The 21,109-nt window shown below is 42.3% G+C and overlaps 1 protein-coding gene across 5 annotated transcripts in view; it reads left to right on the top strand.

The window, feature by feature from the left end:
• Septin6 (septin 6) overlaps positions 1-21,109 on the top strand; it is a 74,100-nt gene that overhangs the window by 5,985 nt on the left and 47,006 nt on the right. For all 5 annotated transcript variants that reach the window (XM_028773137.1, XM_028773135.1, XM_028773139.1 and 2 more), the window contains exons 2-3: positions 8,347-8,461; positions 17,045-17,240. In XM_028773137.1, coding sequence (XP_028628970.1) covers positions 8,347-8,461; positions 17,045-17,240 — 311 coding nt within the window. The remainder of the gene's footprint in view (positions 1-8,346; positions 8,462-17,044; positions 17,241-21,109) is intronic.

Below are 21,109 nucleotides of genomic sequence, written 5' to 3'. Positions count from 1 at the left end.
CTCTGAACACTGGCGCAGAGGCAAGAACTGTTTTTTTTCAGATCCCCGTTAAACGAGACCAGATGGAGGCAGAGGCAAATTCAGGCTCCCCAGAGGGCAGTTGGGCATTCACCCAGAGGCCTATGGGTAAACTTTTTCTTTCCTTTCTTTTTCTTAAAAAAAAAAAAGATTGAAGGTAACATTTCCAGAACACCTAGAAAACTGATCAAACTGCCTGACTTGGAGGAAATGTGTGTGGTTTTTGTGGGAAAGTTGACCCACCCAGAGCAGGGGTCACCCCTAGCCTGAAGTGGAGATATTTTACATACATAGACAATGGTTTGTTGAGTTAGATAGTTTCATTAGCCTTGGTGCTCTTGAGTAGAGCTGGGCATCTGGCCAAGCCTAGGATCAGGCTGGAGTCAGGAGAGACCTAGAGAGGGAGAGAAAATTAGGGGAGAGAGATGAGAGTTGGAGCACAGACCTGGGTACCATTGGTTGCTTCCTTTGCCTTCTGCTGGCCAGAGCTATTGTGGTGAGCCCACGAGCTTCAAGTTCATCTCCCTTGTCCTTTCTCACTCCTACCTGCATGGAGCCAGGAGCCTGCTGGCCTGGAATTTTAGCAGCAGGAAGAAATACATCTGGTATTTAAGTCAGCTTTTCCATCTGAGAGAAGAACAGCCTGCCTGATGCTAACACCACTCACTGCCACTAAATCATCACTGGATGACGCGGGACAAGTCACTCCCCCCCCCCACTCCTAGTCTCCATTTTTCCCTTTGCAAAAAGAGCCCCTGGGTTAGGTGATACTCAAGGGAGTCTCCAACTCTTAAGTACTTATGTTTCCTGGTTCTCCAGACTCAATTCTGTTAGGTTCTTGTCTGCTTCTGCTTCTGCATGAGGTAGCAGAACCTAGCTAGCCCCACCCCTTCCCCCTTCAGCCTTGAGCTGAGTGAGGAGAGAGTTTTGGAGAAGGAACTTATGCTTTTAGCTCAGCAGGGTCTCTGTAAGTGAACTAGAAACAACCATTTGAACATTGCCTGTCTGGGTAGGTATATATAGCTATTGACATTTTATAAGTATGCACGACAACTGAATGCTTGACTGTGGAATCTCACTTTAAATGCACTAGGAAAGCTGGCTAGTTAATGGAATCCTTGCTGTGATTCCTTTTATAAATGGGAAGCCACTTTAGAACTTATCTTTGGTATTAAAATAAGTTGTATCTATAGGCTTTGCCAAAGAGATGCCTTCACTCTTGTTTAGTAAAGATGGTAATTCTCCTTTGTGTTTCCTTGAGGTCCCCTAAACTGCTTTCCCACTGATGCTTTGGAAAACCTTGTTTCTCCTTAGAATAGTCCCTAAATTTCTATCCTAGCCCAAGATTTTATATCTATAGTTTTCTCTTACCCCGAACTTGATCAGCCCATGAAAACTCCTGGCATTTGATGTGTTGGGTACATTGGTTTTTACCTTTTTGTTGTTAAATGTTTGGATCCTATTGGTCCTTTGTGGTTCTCAGGAAGATAGTATAGTAGTTCTCATTCCTTTCACAACATTGGAGGCTGTAAATGGGGTTTTATCAGGACTTTTGACATGTTTCAGGACATAAGATTTGTCTTCTGATTTACAGGACTATAATTATGTTCTATTGTTTAATAGTGAGTTATATATATATATTTTTATGTGACAAAAAGTCACATAAAGGAAGATAAGAATTTATTGTATTGTTGATAAAACAAATGTCCTATATATAATAAGATTGCTTGAATGCTAAAGGCTGTATTTACCTAAACTTGCTGATTATCTGTGTGTGCTGCACTTTCTGGTGGAAGTTGAGGATTTTTTTTTCCTAAAATAGCTGAGGCCACTTTCCTGCCTAGGAATGTACCATCAGTCTGTATTCAAAACAAAACATTTTTCCAAATTATAAAACTAAAGTATGCCTATTCTAGTAAAATTGGAAAACAGAATGGCTACCCTCAAAGTAACCTGTTACACTAGTTTTCTCTCTTCACTGGGAAAAACAACAACAACACATACACAACCCAGTTTAAGCATTTGTCTCCCTTGCTAATGTTTGAGTGCAGAGGACCAGAGGAGAAAGTTAAGGGAAAGTCTAGTCTTAGGTCCACAATGCTTCCCCCCCCTCCCCGCCTCTGGCCCCCATTCCTTCAGGATGACTAGTGCTAACTTAGATACCTTGGGTTTGAATAGAGACAGGAAATTCTCTATTGACACAGGTGGGCCCTGAGTTCCCAGAGGCCTCACTTAACAATGTACTTTCTCTGTCAGGGCTGTTAGAGGAGAGGCAGTGGGCAGTGGAGGACAGCAGTTACTTATCAGTTGCTTCTGGGACATTTTGCTTTCCAAAAACAAACACAAACAAACTAACAACCGAAAAGCAATGGGAGAAAGATACACAGCTGGAATCACCATGCCTCATTGTTCTTAATATGTACCATACGAATACTCAGTTAAAAACTGAAAATCAGTGTGTCCTCAGGAGGAGGCAGAAGAGAAGAACAGTGTTTCTGCCTCTGATACAAAATGTGGTTATAACGTATTTCAAAACCGCAGGTGACTGCAGATGAGGAGCAAACAGGAAATGGAATAGGGCGGAGGGAAGTGAGGGCTCTCTCAGTTCCCAGGAGCACCTTTCATTTTTGCCTTCCTTTAGCCGCTCTCAGGCTACAGCCTAACTAATCAGCAGATGGCAAAGCTGAATGAGCAAGAACTTTCCTTATCTTATTAAAAATATCTGTCAATTATGCAGATAACAATGTGAGTTCATCTGTGTTATATAAGAATCAAATGCTACAAAACCTGATGACACCTCTGATTAGGCCCCTGTTTCCATTTCCTGTCCTCTGAGGTAACTACAGATGTCTTTAGGTTTAGTGTGTTTTCATGCATCTGTCCTAGGTGTTGGCATAGATTTATGCATATGCATATATACCAGGCTTTTTGTACATACGTGTACTCATTATGCATGTCGTTCTACAATTTCTGTTTTCTGTTTTATACTGTGTCTTGGAGGTATTCACACCATTACATATGGACCTGCTGCATTCTAGTGGCAAGACTGTTCCATAATATTAATGTTCATAATTTATTTTTCGGTTGTCTAGCATTTAAGGAGTTTCTAGCTTTTCATTACTATCATCAAGGCTTTAATGTATTTCCTTGTACATGAATCTGTGTACAGCTGTGTGAGGTGCCATAGAACAGATTGTAAGGGTGGTTGCAGGGTTAGGGTAGATTAACAATTTTGCTGATTTGCTGCTGTGAACATGGCACCACGTAGCTATTCAGGATAGCTAGGTAAGGTTTCAGTGTCAGATGTGCTGGGCCAGGCTGCTAGTCACATCTCTTCTTCTGCACCTTGTAGTCAAGTGAACATTCAATTAACGGCAATCAGAATAATTGGGATCTCAATTAATTATACCACCTTAAGAAGGACTAAGGAGATAAGGCATCAGAGGTGCTGTCGAAGAGAAGGAAAGACACTTCCCAGGGTTATCCTGGGGCCAGTGTACATTTAGCTCAGTATTCTGTCCATAATTTGCATGCATTAATTTCATTCTGAACAATGATGATCTTGATGAACGATTCATTAGACCAAGACAGGTGCTCTCTAGACTTTTCTAAATCAAGAACTGTACAAATATGTTTGGATGCCTTCTTAACCACAGAGAGTGAGACAAAATTTTGGCCCTTCAACACAGTAAAAAGCAAGCAAGCAAGCAAACAAACAAAAAACCCCACGTCAACCAGGCCCTATGTCCCAAGTCCTCAAGTTCTCTAGTTAATTTAGGTAGACTGGACACTTAGTAAAAGACATAAAAGAAATAGAAATTCCAAGTCATGGGCGATGCCACTAAATGCAAATCTATAGTTACTTCTCTGTAATTTTTTTTTTTTGTTTTTTTTGCTTCAAATGTCAGGAAACTGTTGGGTCATCTTTTACTTTTCTGATTATTTCTCCCTCATGGCAAAACCCCTTCCATCCCCCCATTATTCATGGGTGTTTCCTATATTCATTCTTTAGCTCCCTCACCCTTACTACTTCCCAGAGAGCACATCCAATTTTAGATCTCTCACTCCCCAAATTTGTATCTCAGCCTTAAATGCTCTCTGCACAGAAAATCTCACATTGTTAACTATTTATTGACTTTCTTCTCTTAGCTATCTCACCTTGAAATCAATTCTTATTTTCCCTGATGCATGTAAAGCTCTTACAAATCAAAGAGAAAATCCATGACTAGATAATTTACATACACAGTACCCATACACAGTTGACATTTTTTAATGTTCACTGTCACCAATAAAATTCAAATTAAAGAATGTGATACTGTTTTCCAATGAGTCAATGCACAGCAGATAAAAGCCCATGAAACTTTATGGATACACAGACACACACATAATAGTGATGGAAACACACATTAGTATGGGCCTCTGTTAAGTGATGTATCAGTGTATAAAATCTGTGAACCTTTTGAGCTGGCAAGATGGCTCAATGGGCAAAGGCACCTGCTTTTGTTGTCAGGCCTGACAACTTGAGTTTGGCCCCCAAGGCTCACATAGAAGAAGAAAATACACTCTTGCAGATTGTTTTATGATGTCTACATATGCACTGTAGCATGCATGCTGCCATACATACATACAGACAGACAGACAAACATATGTACATACATATATAAATACATAGGTATATTTATGTAAAAGAATATGTGGACCTTTTGGTCCAGTAGTTCTCAATTTTAGGAAATAGAGATATTTGCAACTCTGCAAGAAGACTGTATGCTTATGTAGAAAACTTGGAGATATTAAATATTAGGCAACTAGGAAAAGGTGGCAGATTCCTGCATGGATATGTTATATGGCCAGTAAACGTAATGATTTGGGGCCTAGAGAGCTGCCTCAGTGGCTAAGAGCTTATACCACTCTTGCTGAGGAGCTGCAGTTGATTCTCAACACCCACAGGTGGCTTACAACTGCTGTAGCTCCAGTTCCAAGGGTGCAGTGCCTTCTCTTGTCTTTGCAGGCACCTGCACTCATGTGCATACAAGTGTACATCTTCGAAAATAAAATAGACCTTTAAAAAGAAACCGTTCTAAAGAAACGATTTAGAAGTATACTTAACTACTCAGGAAAACATCTAGACTAAGTGTCAGGGTTTTAAGTCAGAGTGTGGAAAGAATACATTATAGTATCCCTATTTTGTTAAATAAAGGTGTACTGACTGGCAGGAAATACAAAGATGTTATCTTGGGAGAATGAAAATATGATAGGTAATTTTAATTTTCTTTCTTATAATTTCTGTTTTCTAATAATTTCCACCGGGTATCATAGCAGAGGCCTCATCTGGGCACTGCGAAGTAGTGGCAGAAAGACAAACAGTGTAAGGGCATTCTTTGCAGTATCTTAAGTTTGAGACAAGCGTGGACTACGTAAGACTCTTCCTCAAAATGGAAATTTGCCAAACACCTATCATGCACTCATTGCTATCTCCCACAGCAGCATAAACAGCCTCGAGGAGCAGAAGGAAGAGTATAGCCTTTATTCCACAGCAATGAGCTTGGGGGATTTGGGGTGTTTTGAGCAGGGACTACCATGAACCATGTAATATTTTGAAATATTTATTTTTATATTTGTTTTATATGGTGAGTGTTTTGCCTGCCTGTATGTATAGATACAGTGTGCATGCCTGGTACCCTCAGAGGCCAGAAGAGGCAACAATTCCCTAGAACTGGAATTAGGAATAGTTGTGAGCCAGCATGTTAAGTGTTGGGAACTAAACGCCTGTAAGAACAGCTAAGTCCCCTTAACCATGGAGCCACCTCTCCAATCTCACATGCAGGAGTTGAGAAGTTCATCCTACCTACACAGTACTTGACTGGATGAAAGAACAAGAAAGTAGGAACAGGATACGTCTCCAGTGGTGTTGAAGTGACAAGGTGACAGATATGTACATACTTTGAGAAAAATGCTGGTAAAAGTCAACTAACCTGACTTGAGACTCAAAATGGGGAACCAGGGTTGGGAGCACAGCTTAGCTGTAGAGCGTTGGAGTAGTGTGAGGATTACAGCTGTGCACTGCCATGCCCCAGTTATGTGGTGCTGGGGACTGAACCTAGGGCTTTGTGCATGTTAGGCAAGCATTCTCTCAACAGAACTACATCCTAGGCCCTATATTTGATAAGTCTTTCTCAGTGGCGTGAGTTTTTAAGGTAAGGAGCTCTTCCTATTGCCTGCTATCTTTAGTTTGAGAATTCCTTGGACTTTGGAGCACTTGAAGTTTTATAGCACTGAATTTGGAGGCAGGAAGAAATGATAAAATATGGCTCAGGAAACCTCAACTCTGAGTCTGTCCCAATTTTGAGGCCTGCTACATAGGAGGCTCCCTGGAGAGAGCATATTGGCTCTGAAGTCTCTTCGGTGCTTTGCCGAAGGCTGAAAACCAACAGTGGTAAACTTCCAGCTTACTGTTTGTTTTAAGCAAGAAAGAAAAGATGGGAAATAGGGGAAGGGAAGTGGAAGGGGGTGAAATGAATGTAGGACAAGGTGATGTGGATCTCTTGTCTTTGGGTGAGCAAGGAAGGCATCATCAACCTAACTCCGTGATAGCATATGGCAGCCTGTCAAGTACGCTCTGTTGGGAGTTTGTACGGAGAGATGTCAGAGGGGAATGAATGTACCAGATGTTAGTCACCAGCATAAGCTCTTGGAGGATCCAATGGCACTGATGGGAGCAGGAACACCCCCACCTCCACACATACTAGGTGAAGAGGTTGAGTGGCTACCCTACCATCACTCCCTTTTGGTGTGGCACCTAGTCTAACAGCAGGTCCAGTCTGCATAGGAGCTGCCTGCTGGCACAGCCTGGGATGCTGGTTTGATCCCTCCTGGCACAAACCATGGCCTTTTGGGTTGCTTTTGGCAACTTGGTGGTTATGGAAAGTTTCGTGCAGCCTCACCCCACAGAATCTCTGTCTATTTCCATAGCCCATCATTCTTGTGAGGTTTGTCTGCCTCCAGCTTCCATTCCCCACCCTTCTCCTGACACCCCACCCTCAGCTGTGACCATTGGCAGTGAGCATAGTTTATGAGTACATGTAGGCCCTTTTCATCCTTTCCCTTGGTTCCTTGGAAGTCTGCCTGAGTTTGAGACTCTCCTCATTTTATAAAACCATTAACTATAAGAAGCTTTGGCCCTCTGCTTTCCAGGGCTGGGAGTGGCTTGGCTGACCCCTATGGAGTCAAGGGAACCAGAGGAAGGCTGGAGACAGCTCCTTCCAAGCTAGAGGGAGCTACAAGTGTTTTATTGCATGGTGGGCCAGTGTTTAGGATCCAGAGATAACCTCACAGGGCAGTGATAAGGGCAGCTACTGTTTGACGGGTTTCCACATGCCAGGGAATATGCTATGTGTGTGAGGAGTACTGTCCTGTAGAGACTGTGCGTTAACTACTTACTCGTGGTTTTGTAATGGGAGACTGAGAACTTAACTTCTTAAAGCTTAAACTGCAGAAATTGGCCTCTGACTCAGACCTGCCTGATTCGAAAGTCTGTACTTTAAAATCATTTTTACACTTATTTGTTTGTTTGTTTGTTTAGTGGGGGTGGGGGGAGCTGGTGCCTCATACCTGTGGCGATCAGAAGACAACTTTCAGGAATTCTTCTCTCCTTCTACCATGTGAGTCCCAGGTTTTGAACTAAGATCATCAGACTTGGCAGCAGACACCTTTACCCTCCGAGCCATCTTGCCTGCCCAAACCTGAAAGCTTAACCTCTCTGCTGTGCCACCTTTGTAGCTCTTCAAAGTGTTCTAGAGAGAAGGTTCACTGCTTTCTACGGTCTTTGGAATATTTATTGAATGTGTTCACACATTCATTATTTTATATATAGCATTATTATAAGTATTAATAAGCAGATTGCAGTCCTCTTATCACCTCTGAAATATATCCTGTTGTCTCCTCTTACAGATGTGGAAAGAAACTGAGTCTTAGAGAGAGGCTCGCCAGCCTCTAACTGATTGAATTGAGATCTCATCCAAGTTTGGATAAGCAGGATCAATTGCCCACATAGTGTATTCTGTCCAGAACCACAGTACTATTTATTACTGAACCTATTGAATGCTGTACCCAAGCATCCATGATTTCCAGGCTGATGGGCCATTTTGCTTTTAGGTGTATGTGTTCAGGTTGGGGAAGGGTGGCTGAGGAAAGAAATGACACATCGGGCCTTTGTGATTGTTACTTCCTGGCACAGGTTAGAGTCCGCGTGGATATAGTATTGAGATCCAAATGGCTGTTAAGCACGTTTTCATTTTCTCTCCTCCCTCCCTCCCTCCCTCTCCAAATTAGGGCGAAGATTGTCGAACTGTCCCCCTGGCTGGACATGTGGGGTTTGACAGCTTGCCTGACCAGCTGGTGAATAAGTCAGTCAGCCAGGGCTTCTGCTTCAACATCCTGTGCGTGGGTGAGTATTTCCATGGCAGGAAATTCTATTACAGGATATAGATCCTTAATGGCTAGATGTGGCTTTGCAGGTAATTAGGTTAAATAATGTGTCATCCCCATCTAGTTAAAAGCTTGCACCCCCAACCCCTCTTCTCTTATCCCTTTGTTTATTTTTGTAAGCGTCCAGCTGCAACTACTTTTTCCCCCCTCTACCCAGACCAGAATCTGGGGCCATACCTTGGGGTAAAACAGAGCTTTGTGAGATTCAGTGGAAAATTTTGTTAAAGGGGGCTGGCTGGCTCAGTTACTGCTGTCAGCTTCTTTTTGCATGCAGAAGATGAGAACCAGCACAGAATTGAGAGTTGTGGGTAGCCGGCTGAATCTCTCTAGCTTGTCTAAGCTTGCTTGGTACAGTTGGAGCTTAAGTGTAGGCATCACAGAGCTGCATGTAAAGATCTTTTATTCCCCAACCTGTATCTGTGCCTAGGCTTTATTTTGTTTTGCTTTAAGAGTCTCATTATGTGGCCTAAACTGGCATGGAACTCAACAAGTCACCCAGGCTAGCCTCTAATTCTCAGTCCTCTTACCTTAGCCTCCCAAGCACTGAGATTTTGCTCATACACCGTCGTACCTATGGGGAGACAGTGATTTGAGCCCACTTGGTGTGCTAATCATGGCCCAAGGAGAGTTCAGTAATATTTCTGAAGTGAATGAATGAGTTAAGTCCACAGGAGGCAACCACTATGCCTCTCAGCAGTTTCTCGCATAAGTGGTTTGGCCCCCAGTCTGCAAAGTGAAGCTCAGAGATAGTAGTCTTATCCTTATGGAGAAGACAATTTGAGAAGGACATAGGGATTTACCTGAGGCAACATGGAAAAATGGCAGAGACAAAATACACTGGAGATGCAGGCCTGACTGACCTGTTGTTCTTCTCTTTGTCTCCAACCACTGCCAACAATGTGTCTTGAGACCATGAAAGCACTTTAGAAACCATTGAGTACCATTAAACAAACATGGACAATGGTACCTTGTCATTCTTTAAGAATGTACTTTGAAACCTTAAAAATCTCAAATTTACAAACATAGTGGTAACTTATAATTTTCACCCCACAGTGCAAGAACATATACCTGTGTATTTTCAGTGACCCACTTCCAAACCTTAATGGTTGCATAAATGCCATAATAAAGCCAATTTTCACACTGGCTGGAACACTTCCACACTGTTGCTAATTTCCTGTTCTTATTTTTGTATAGAGCATATGGAGAACTCATTCACATCATAGATTCAAACTACCACTGAATTAGGTACTTTAGTGGCTTAATACAGTGAAAAAAATCTTTTCTCTTGGATGTGGTGGTATAGGTTTGTAATTCCAGCACTTAGAAAGCTGAGACAGGAGGACTGTGAATTTGTGTGTAATCTGGGTGGCGCGATAAGACCTTGTCTCAACTAACTAACTAAATACTAGTCTTTGAAATTAAGTCATTCATTTTCTTCTGATTTTATTTTTCTTCTTCATCTCCAGTACTCTTTTCCAGGTCATTTTCTGTAGAGAATTCACTGTACTTGTAAGGACAAACAGAACAATAAGGTCACTTCTAAATATGGATGACAGGCAGTCAGCGAGGCTCACTCACTAGCAAAAATGACTCATTGCCATGTATCAGCTTCAGAGCTTATGAGATAAAAATATGTGTTTCATGGAATTACACATCAGAGGCCTTAGAGTCTGCATAGAGGTTGCCAAGTCTTTGAATGCTGACAGTCGAACTCACAGTCACATTTGGGTGCTAATTGGGACGGGCATACAAAATAAATGGAAGGCAGGGCAATCAGCCTCAAGAACAAATGTCATCACGTCTAATATTGGCACTACTGAGTTTTCTGTTTAACTAACAAGATCAATCTTTGGCTAATGGCCAACTTATTTCACACAATATTTGATGACTGAAATATCCCAGTGCACACACATACCAGCTTCCTTTTGGCATCCCTCCCAGAGTGCCGTATGACCTGTGCTGAAGTTGAGATGAAAGCAAATTGACAGGCCCCCGTGAGCAACCTTTCAACCTCCAGCAAAAGTCTGACCTGCTAAAGCTCTGTGAGTCAGAATGGGACCTGATATCAAAGTATAGGGAAATTTGTAATATGAGTTTTAAGATTCCCCAGGGCTGCTGGGCAGTGGTGGCGCACACCTTTAATCCCAGCACTTAAGAGGCAGAGGCAGGCGGATTTCTGAGTTTGAGGCCAGCCTGGTCTACAGAGTGAGTTCCAGGACAGCCAGGGCTATACAGAGAAACCCTATCTCGGAAAAAAAAAAAGATTCCCTGGGGCCCCCAAGATGAGGCAGCCAAGATCAAGACAAGGTGAGTGGGGTAAACAGTCAACTCATGTTCCCACCAGGGTATTGCCTATCTAAAGCCCTTCAGCATGCACCTGATGACATGAAGTTGCTGAAGGGCCTGAGGCAGACTCCCATCCCCAAGAACCCATATATCTTTTCTTTCTCTTTCTACTTGCCAAGTTTCAGGAAATGGTTCTCCTTCTATACTGTCCCCAGATAGGACCATTAGATAAACCAATCCCTGTACTGGATACAAAAACGCTTATAGCACATGCGTTCCACTCTCTTACTGTATTCATGACCTTGCCATTGCTCAGAGAGCCATCAGCTTGCATCAAGGTCACAAATGACTCTCAGACTGCCATCTCAGCCTGCCATAATGCTAGGAACTGTCACTGACTTGGCAGAGAGTCCACAGTGAAGTTGCTGAAGGTGATCTTTGTGCCTTCAGGAATTTTAGTGATTGTATTCTTATGTCTTGTATCTGGATGTGACTATTAAGTATACCTCCTTGATAACTTATAAAATGGTTCTGTTTAGTCACAGAAATTGTTCACCCAAAGTTCTTTTAGTACTCAAATTATGATAGTGCTGACCTTGATTATTATTAACAGTGAGCTTGGATAGTTTTTTCCACATTATTGTTTATTTAATGTTGGTCTGCTGCTGTTATGCCCATACCTAGTAGAATAAGTATTGTGCATTTATGTATGCCTGTGTGCATTTGTGTTTGTTGAGATTGAGAGGAAGGAAAGAGAATGTTTATGAATCCAGAGCCTAATTTATAGTGCAATAAATTGACTATACCAATAATTGTTCTCCATGATTATTATGATTTTCAGCTAAGCACATAGACATAAGCATATTATGACTTCAGTGTGATATAATCTCCAGCATTGACAGTAATTACCTAGTAAGGTGAGATTTCCCCCTTTCTCTACCCCATCAAAAAATCATATCCCAATTCCTTAGCTTTGGAAACTTGAAGATCCCATAACTGTAAACATCCATGAAGGAGGCCTCAGAAGAACAACCTGAGCTAGCAATACCAATGTTCTGGGGCCCAGGGCTTTGTAATGCTGGGAAAGAGCCCCAAAGAGACTTGCCCATCCAAATGTGCTGGCAGCGCTAATGGCCACGGGGAGCACAAAGGCTCATAATGATAATATTTACTTTGAAGCTGCTCAGGATTCCAGGCTCAACTGGGCTCTGTTGAATTTGGAAACCACACACAGGACAAGCAGGATTGAAGCTTTATTGCAAGAGGTGTGCAAAGGGCAACTAGTATTCTATGAAGGTCAGGGGCTAACCTTTCCATCCCCGTGTCTCTGGGAAATGCAGTTGTTAGCATAAGGCAGCTACAGTGGTTGGTCACTGGCTAGCAAGGCATCATGGGAGAAAACAGGTTTGTTAGCATCCACTGATTTCCATGGTGTCATTACTTCCATCACATAGGCTTGGGAAGAGGTGCAGGAAGCTGCCTGTACTGGCTGAAACACACCACAGTCTGCCTCACCCCTGCAAGAACAGGAAAGAGAAAGGACAAGGTCGCACAGCAAAGGCATGACCTTGTCTCTCTTCATAGACTCTCATGGCCAACTCTAGTTCCTGGAGAGTTTCCCTTCAGAGAATTTCCTTCCGACCTCCCTGTTCAACTCAGCAGAATTTTCTCTTGGCTTATTCCATCATTTACAGTTGATTGAGACTTCTCTTCAAGTGACCAGGGACTGTGGCTAGCTTGATCTTTGCTGTATTTTTAGCCCCTATAGAACACCTACATCTGATTATCAGAAGCTTTGTAAATACTCATTGAGTGACTAAATAAATGAGTATGCCATGCTTGTGAGCCTCACTAATGTGTATTAGTTCAAAGCATGAGCTACAGAGGTAGCCTGCCTTGGTGAAAATACTGGCTATGCTACCTATTAGTTTGTGACCTTGGACTGTCATCTCCCATACAGTGTACAGAGGAGGAAAATCAGGTAACATAGAAGAGGAGGAACTTGTAAATCCATGAAGCTAATGGGTGACTTGGTTAACCTAACTATAAATTAAAGGCAAATTGTATTATCTAGTGGCTAGCTGGATTGTAGTTCAGGGGCAGGGCTCTTTTTTGTTGTTGTTGTTGTTTTTGAGTCAGGGTCTCACTTTGTAAACTTGAAGCTTACAGGCACCTGCCTGCCTCTACCTCTGGGTACCACCTTGCCCAACCAGAGGTAGAGCTCTTGCATAACCTGATTCACTTGAGTCCTTGGGCTCCATTACCAGCACTAAAAAAAATCATAGTGCCTATTTACCTTATAAGCTTCCTGTGAGGAGCAAATAAAATCCATGGAAGCTGAAGGTGTGGCTCAGTAGTTGAGAGCTTGCTTCATATCTGTGGGTCCCTGGGTTCCATCCCCAACACTACATGAAAGAAAAGAAAACATGCATTTGTTTACAGCAATGCCTGGCACAGGGCACATAAATCTGCTATAGGAAAATACTATTGGTATATGCCTTGAAGTCCTACCACTTGGGAGGCTGAGGCAGGAAACTTGAGACTTCAAGTTCTTGTCTCAAAATCAAACCAAACCAAGCAGAAAACAAAACAAAACAAACAACTAACAACAAACAAACACCCTGCTGCTACTGCTTCAACTTTCCCATTTTGTAGGAAAAAAGGACTAGGACTCAGACTGGGGACAGGGCTCAGGTTTTGTCACATGGCAATGTAATGGTAGTATATCTAGGACTTGTATTTTTTCTTTTTCTTTGTTGTTTGTTTTTGTTTTCAAGATAGGGTTTCTCTGTGTGGCCCTGGCTGTCCTGGAACTCGCTCTGTAGACCAGACTAGTTCTGAACCCAGAGATGAATTTATCTTTCTCGTCTTGCAAGGACTTAATTGTCCAAAGCACCAGAGATTGCAGATATTGACAGCCACTGAGGAGAACGGCTAAACCATAAAAAGTTGTAGTTGCTTCTAAGGCAAGATGGGAAGGTCACCTGGGGCTATAGTTTGATTCATATATGTTTTAAATTTAAATTATTTTCAAAAGAGATTTATTTATTTTATGTGAACGCATGTTTACCTGCATGTACGTATGAATAGTACATGCATACCTGGTGAACAGTTTTGGGTTCTCTGGAACTGGAGTAACAGCCAGCTATTAGCTGGCATGTGGATGCTGGACACTAAACCAGGTCTTCTGCAAGAGCAGTTAGTGCTCTTAACCACTGAGCCATCTCTCCAGCCCCTATGTTATTTTGTAAAGTTATTGTTTCTAGCACAGTGTCAACAATAAGCAAAGTGAGAGTTAGAACATGAGTTTCAGGGGTTAAGAAACCCTGCTGTCCATTGTGACACGCTCTAGGAGGGCTGGGGAGAAAAGGAGGGAAATTGAGCCCTTGGGACTCATTGAGTTTCCTGCTAGAAGCCAGTTGCCAAGTTCCTACCTTCTTGCTGAGGCATGGTGGAATCTGCTGACCTGATCCTATTAGGCCATGTGTCATATCCCCGTACATATTTACTGTTGGACCCAAGACAGCTATAGGAGAACCTATCATTCTAGTCTCGGGCTGGGCCTGTGCCAGCCATTGAGAGAGGGCTTCCTTCCAGCTCCAGGTCCCCCATGATGACAACTGAGAGCAGAAGCACTCAAAAGCCATGGAAGGAGCTGGCTTTATTTTCTGCCTTCTTCTAATGCTGCATTTATTGTTATTCCCTAAACACAGCAAGTTTGTCTCTTCCAGACCTTCGTTATTTAACAGCCAGTTGCCGCAACCCTTGTGTGTTGGCAGGTGTCTGGGTGGTCAGTTTCCTTGCTGCTCCTCCCTGCTGCTTGCTGTACCTCACCCAGCCCCCATTTCTCCAGCTGTGCAAACAGGGTGGGTCTCTGGCTCAGTAGAGCTGCTCCTGAGACCTTCTATGTGAGGCTTTCTTCAGGGTCTCTGAAGTATTACAGAGGAGTCTCTGAGAATTCTTAAGATGTGGAGGCAGGGAGCCCATATTGGAGAGCTGCAGATATTGGAGCCCACCACTGTCTAGAAGCAGCAGGGATATTCAGTAATGACCTCAAGGGACAAAGAGAGATGAGGTTGAGGAAAATCCATTAGACTACCAAAAAGGGGAAAAAAAGGTTAAAATGTACCTGGAACACTGGTGTCCAGAGAGAAATCGAGTTAGAGTCTGGTACTCACTCTTGCATTCTCACCTCAGAGATTGTGGCCCTGGTCACAAGTGAGCTGCTCCATGTTTTTTGATGGGATAATGGATGGTGTGTTATGCTGCATGCCTAAATCTGTCACTTCCCAAGGCAAAGACCCCATTGCACCAGATTTTTCTTGAGACCTGAATAGTTTCTTTAGGGGAGGAGCAAAAGAAAAAAAAGATCTCTTCTTAGACAATATTTGTCTCTAATGAATATAGCAGATCCTGGCTGGAAACACAATCTGTGTGAGGAACTCTTTCTGTATACCCTGGCAATGCACCCCATTAGTCATACCAGGCTATGGAATAGGGCTGGGGACCTTGGTAACCAGGCTAAATTGAATGTTCTTTTCTTTCTCTGCACATAGAAACCCTCGTCATAGGTAAATTTTTTATGTCAGTGTTTAGGATAAAAGAAGCTTATGCTTCTTTTATATATACACTGAACGAGTGGGGAAAGAGGAAGCATTTTCGATTCCCCATCATGCAGTTCTATGCACTGCTTTGCAAATGTGTATGGTTGGTCCCAAGAGAAGATTAGGCAGGCCAGGATCTACCCAGAGTAAACCTAATCCCAGCTATGTGGATAAAGCAAAGTCACATGCCTCTCCTTGGTTGGGGAGGGGTAGGAAGAAGAGGGACGATGCTAGTAAAGGAGTACTGTGGTCGAAGGTGCTCAAAGAAGAGTCCAGGGTCATTTACTCTGTTTGTTTGTGACAAGGCCTCTCTACATAGCCCTAACTGTCCTGGAACTCACTATGTAGGTCAGGCTGGCCTAAAACTCACAGATATCCACTCTCCTCTGCATCCCAAGTACTAGGATTAAGGTTGTGCATCACCATGCTTAGCCTGTCATTAACTATTGACTTAAAGACCAGGCTGCTTTCAAACTGGAGATTTAACAGAGGTTGATCTTATCCTTCTTATTTGCCTCCATCTCCTGATTACAGATGTGTGTACTACCTTGCTCAGTTTCTTCAATGCTGGAGCTCAGACAGGGCTTTAACTATAGTAAGCAAACACTCTACTGGCTGAGCTACATCTCCAGCTTAGCTACTGATTTTTGGTTCTTAATATTTCTTATTCCCTTGGGGTGGGATGGGGAGCCAAATACAATCTAAATCCACAGAGATTAAAAGTGGTTTTAGTGCCTAGTCCAGCTGTGGTTTCTTATCAAACTCCTGCCTAAGTCCATGTCACCAGCATCTCTCCATTCCGTGATTGTGATGTCTCATTCTCCAAAGACTGCTTGGTTCGAGGCAGTGGTTCAGTATCCTCTAATGTTCCAGGAATAACCTCCCCAAACATTTACCAGTCCACCATAACCCTTTCCCTCATTTATCGGCCAAGTGTAAAATTCTAGTGGTTGGATTTATTAGTGTCACACAGCCAACATGTTAGTTAAGCAAACAAATGCCTGGTTTGTTTGAAATTTAAGAAGAGTAATTTGCAGCTCAAGTTCATTCCTCGGTAGACAAAAAAAAAAAAAATTTTTTTTTTTAAAAATAGTTTTCCTGAAAGGTCATCTAGGCTGGGAGAAGCCAAAAGTAGGTACAGTCTCTCCACTGGGAGACAAAAATGTGACATCTGTGGATTGAGCACTGTTTGGGCAGAAGCTGAGGCCAGGGATGAGAGGAGAGGGTATTTGTTTGACAATTAGTGTTTATTTACATGTTCTACTTAGAAAATTCAGAAAAGCTAAAGAAAAAAATGAAAACTATATATAAAAGGCCACCAGTCAGAGATAAGTATTAATAAGAGTATATTGTACTTCTCTACAGTCTACTTCTAGGGATAATTATACCCCTCTATCTGTATGGATAGCATTTCTTTCTCTGCCTCTAATAGCATATATGCTCAAGGTGAAGATTCAAATAACGGAAAAAATTGTGAAGACAAAAATGGAAATTAGCCCAGTTCTCCAGTATTGTGAGCGATCTGCTGCTGGCATGTCTCTGCCTTTCTTTTTCACACAACTGATACTATATATTCTATGTACTTCTGTACAGTTGTGAAATATGATGCACAATGGCCACATAGTCATTGCTTGATATCTTTTGCTTTTCAGGGGAGACAGGTTTGGGCAAGTCCACCCTCATGGATACCCTATTCAACACCAAGTTTGAAGGGGAGCCAACGACCCACACACAGCCAGGTGTTCAGCTCCGGTCCAATACCTACGATCTCCAGGAGAGCAACGTGGGGTTGAAGCTCACAATTGTGAGCACTGTAGGCTTTGGGGACCAGATCAACAAGGAGGACAGGTAACAAAAGAAGTGGAATGGGAAAGTGGGTGGAGGAACCATGAAAAGGAGATTACCATGGGAATCTTGGAGAGAGCACAGATGCTGGGGCCAATGAGAGTGATTATGGGCAGGCAGCTTATAAGTAAGGCATCATTATGGGATCCCTATCTACAACTGTGCCACTCCATATACTTTGCCAAAAGAAGGGTGTCTTTCTAAGACATGTGAGTGGGTCCTTGATTCCGTTCAGCCTTGTACCAGGCCCTCCTATACTCTAACGACCTACAAAAGATTGGCTTAATCTCTGCTCTCAACACATTCATGGGAAAGGCTTTTCTTAAGCAAATAATTTCCATAGAGACAAGTATGTTCTGTGAAGGACTGAGTACAAAGAAAGAGATGAAGGGCAGATTGCATTGAGACCACAAGGGCAAGAACAGTCAATTCCATGCAGAGAAGAAGGCGGAGAGCCTTTCACAGGAGAGACTATGCTAACTCCTGAAAGGCTGGACAGACAGACAGATGGTGAGAGAGAAAGGCAATCCAGGAAGCTTCCTGCTTCTTCAAAGGCAAAGTGATACAGAGAACTCAGGTGTGGTCTAGGGAACTGAAGCTTGGTGTGTTTAGGTAGAGAAGCAGACTTCTTGGGAAACCAATGAACTTTAATCTTTGGGGTTCTCATGTGCAGTCATGTAACTAACGTTTAGTTATAATATAGTTTTTTTTTCTTGGGTTGTCCTGTGACTTTTATAAGGCCCCATTAAACCTAGAACATCTCCTAGGCTAGTAGTTTAAGGGAGCTAGGGAAAAATAAAGGAGCAGGGGGCAAATGGAGGTCAGCTCCTGGGGGGTTGTAGAATGTACAAATGTGGAACCATTCAGCAGTTCTAAGAAGCAGAATGTAGTCTGGTTAGCTTTTGAGCAAATCCTTTGGGCTAGTATGGAAATACACTGGATAAGCAAGACCAATCAGGAAAGTATTAGACCAATGAAATTGAGGCAAGAGATAACATAGGAGCTGCGATAGGGAAGCAGTCCATAAATACTGAGTAAAACTGACAAAACCTAGTAAAGATTTCATATGGGGAGCTGGAGAGATGGCTCAGCAATTAAGAGCACTGGCTGCTCTTCCAGAGGTCCTGAGTTCAATTCCCAGCAACCACATGGTGGCTCACAACCATCTGTAATAGGCTCCGATGCCCTTTTCTGGTGTGTCTGAAGACAGCTACAGTATACTCACATATAATAAATAATTCAAAAAGAAGATTTTAGATGGGGTTATGAAGGCAGAAGTATCTGAACAGAAATTCAGAAATCTGAATTTCTGGCTTTGGGGAATCAGTTATGATGGCCTCCCTTGAGAGATATAGGAGAACCAGACTTTAAAATATTAGAAACAAGGCATTCCAATTTTGAGCTATGTCTAGAATGTTTACATGCAAGATAACCTCAGTAGTAGGTGGTTGACTGTACAGAGAGTCACAAGTCTAGAGAAAGTCTGGCCATAGGTAGATGATATGGTCCAAGCACATACACATGTAATATCATTCACCAATCAGAGGGAGAAGGATGCTGTGCTAAACTCAGGATCCTCAAGATGTCTGCAAGGTCAGCAGATGGAGATGACGTCAGCAGATTGTGAAAAGAGACTAAGAAGGTCTAAGCAGAGAGGAAGAGAGCCAGAAGAAGCTGGAGGAGTTTGGGGGTGTATGTGAGGGGTGCATGAGGCTCTAAGATGAGAATCTGATAAAGACTCGAGGCGGGAAGCTGGTAGGATATTCACAGAACAGAACACTCAAATTCCTTTTTAAAAAAATCTTTGTGTGTATGTGTTCTTCTATACAAATATAAGTGCATGTGCCTTAGCATTTGTGCCATGCTCCATGTGTGGAGGTCAGAGGACAACCTCTCAGTTGTTGTTTGTCACCTTCAACCTTGTTGGAAAGATTTTTTTTTCTGTTCTATGCATATGCCAGACTGGCTGACCAGAAAGTGAATTCTCTTTTCTTGGCCTCCCATCTCATTGTAAGACTGCTTGGCGTATAGATGTGTGCTACTTTCTCCAGCTTTACACAGGTTCTGGTGATCTGAACTCAGATCCTCATATTTGTGTGAAAAGTGCTCAACTCACTGAGCCTTATCCCTAGCCCTTTATCAAAAATCAGAAAGCAGTTAATTACCCCATAACAGTTATGCCATTACTGAAGTGGATACATCTTGCCTGGCAGATCAGTACTCTAGGCTCTAGCACTGGGTAAAGGTCATTAGTGTCTTTTCTTCCCCAGTGGCCTGTGTAGTACCTAAGCACTATGAAAGCTAGCCAGTGGGAGATTTCGGGTCAGGTCCAGATAGAATTTTCTGTGTCCTGAAAAAATAATGTAGCAATAAAATCTTAATATCTAGTTATGATGGGCAACCAAGAACATTCATAATAGCCTCTGGAGCCTCCAAGACCAATAACTGAGAGAGAGGTATGCCATGCCTGGAACTGGGGTTTGTAACTCATGTCTCCTAAGAGCGTCATTGTCCACCCATACAGTATACCCCTCTGTTCACTCTTTTTTAAAATTCATTATTTGTGTGTTCGTGTGCACATGTATGCTGGGATTAAGCCTGGAACTTTATGCATATAATGTCTTTGAAGCCAGAAGAGGGTGTCAGATCCCCTGGAACTGGAATTACAGGCAGTTGTGAACTGCCTCATAGATGCTGGAATCAAACCCAGGTCTTCTGCAAGAGTATCAAATATCACTTACAAAGTAGTAGTTCTCCATAAGGCTTTTTCATACATCCTTAGTTTGGGTTACCCCACCTCCTCCCTCCTCTCCCGCATCTTTCTACCTTATCCCTGCTTAGACTGTTAACCCCTGATAGACATGTAGTTTCCTAAGAACTGAAACATAGTCTGCTTTCTATATGAACCCCTAAAAGGAAGACATCTCTCTTCTTTCAAATAATCACATTTACTTATACATTTACTTATTAGTTAGTTGCTTAGCACATGTGTCCATGCACATAGATGCATGTGTACATGTGCCATGGCATATGTGTGGACATCAGAGTAGTACTTTGGGGACTCACTTCTGTCCTTCTTCCCTGTGAGACCCTGAGCTTGAACTCATATTGTCAGGCTCTGTGGCAATTGCCTTAATCTGCTGCATCATGTCACTGGCCACAACCAATTTTTTTCTTTCTATAAAATTGCTTATTGTGTTAATCTTGTTTGGTTGAGCATCGCTTAGACCCTATTCCCCGTCAATTTAGTAGTTGGGCCACAATCTAAGCATTACTCTAAGCTGCACTTTTTTTTTTTTTTAGAAAGTCTTTAATGAAATTTCTCAAAGTCCTTCTTATTGTAGACATTCTACATATGGATAGTGTCTTGATTGTGATGGCTTGGGAATACTGAATGGATACTGTCTCTTAGACACCAATCTACTGTTTTATTTCTAGAATGTCATCAGTAGTTTTTCATGACTATAAAATTGATAGTTGGGCACGGTGGCACATGCCTATAATCATAAAACACTTGGTAGGTTTATGCAGGAGGATTGAGTTTAGTGCCAGTCTGGGTAATATACTGAGAAGTTGTCTAAAACAAAAGCCAAACCAAACCAAACAAGACAACCTAACTAAATAAAGGACTGAAATATATGTTACATACATATTTTAAAAAATCAAACAGTGCAAACTGTTTGATCAAACTGTATCAAGAAATGATAAAGCTTCCCTGGGATTAAGGTAGAGAGCAAGAATGAAATAAGCTGTAATAATCTGTAATACAAAGCAATTATTTGTTTGTTTTCTTGAAGGACTAGGGATTGAACCTTTTGCATGCTAGACAAGCACTCTAACACTGAGCTACACACACAGCCATTTTCAATTTT

Source organism: Grammomys surdaster, unplaced genomic scaffold (assembly GCF_004785775.1).
Source record: "Grammomys surdaster isolate TR1022 unplaced genomic scaffold, NIH_TR_1.0 222, whole genome shotgun sequence".
NCBI lineage: Eukaryota > Metazoa > Chordata > Mammalia > Rodentia > Muridae > Grammomys > Grammomys surdaster.
This window is presented reverse-complemented; position numbering and strand designations above follow the sequence as displayed.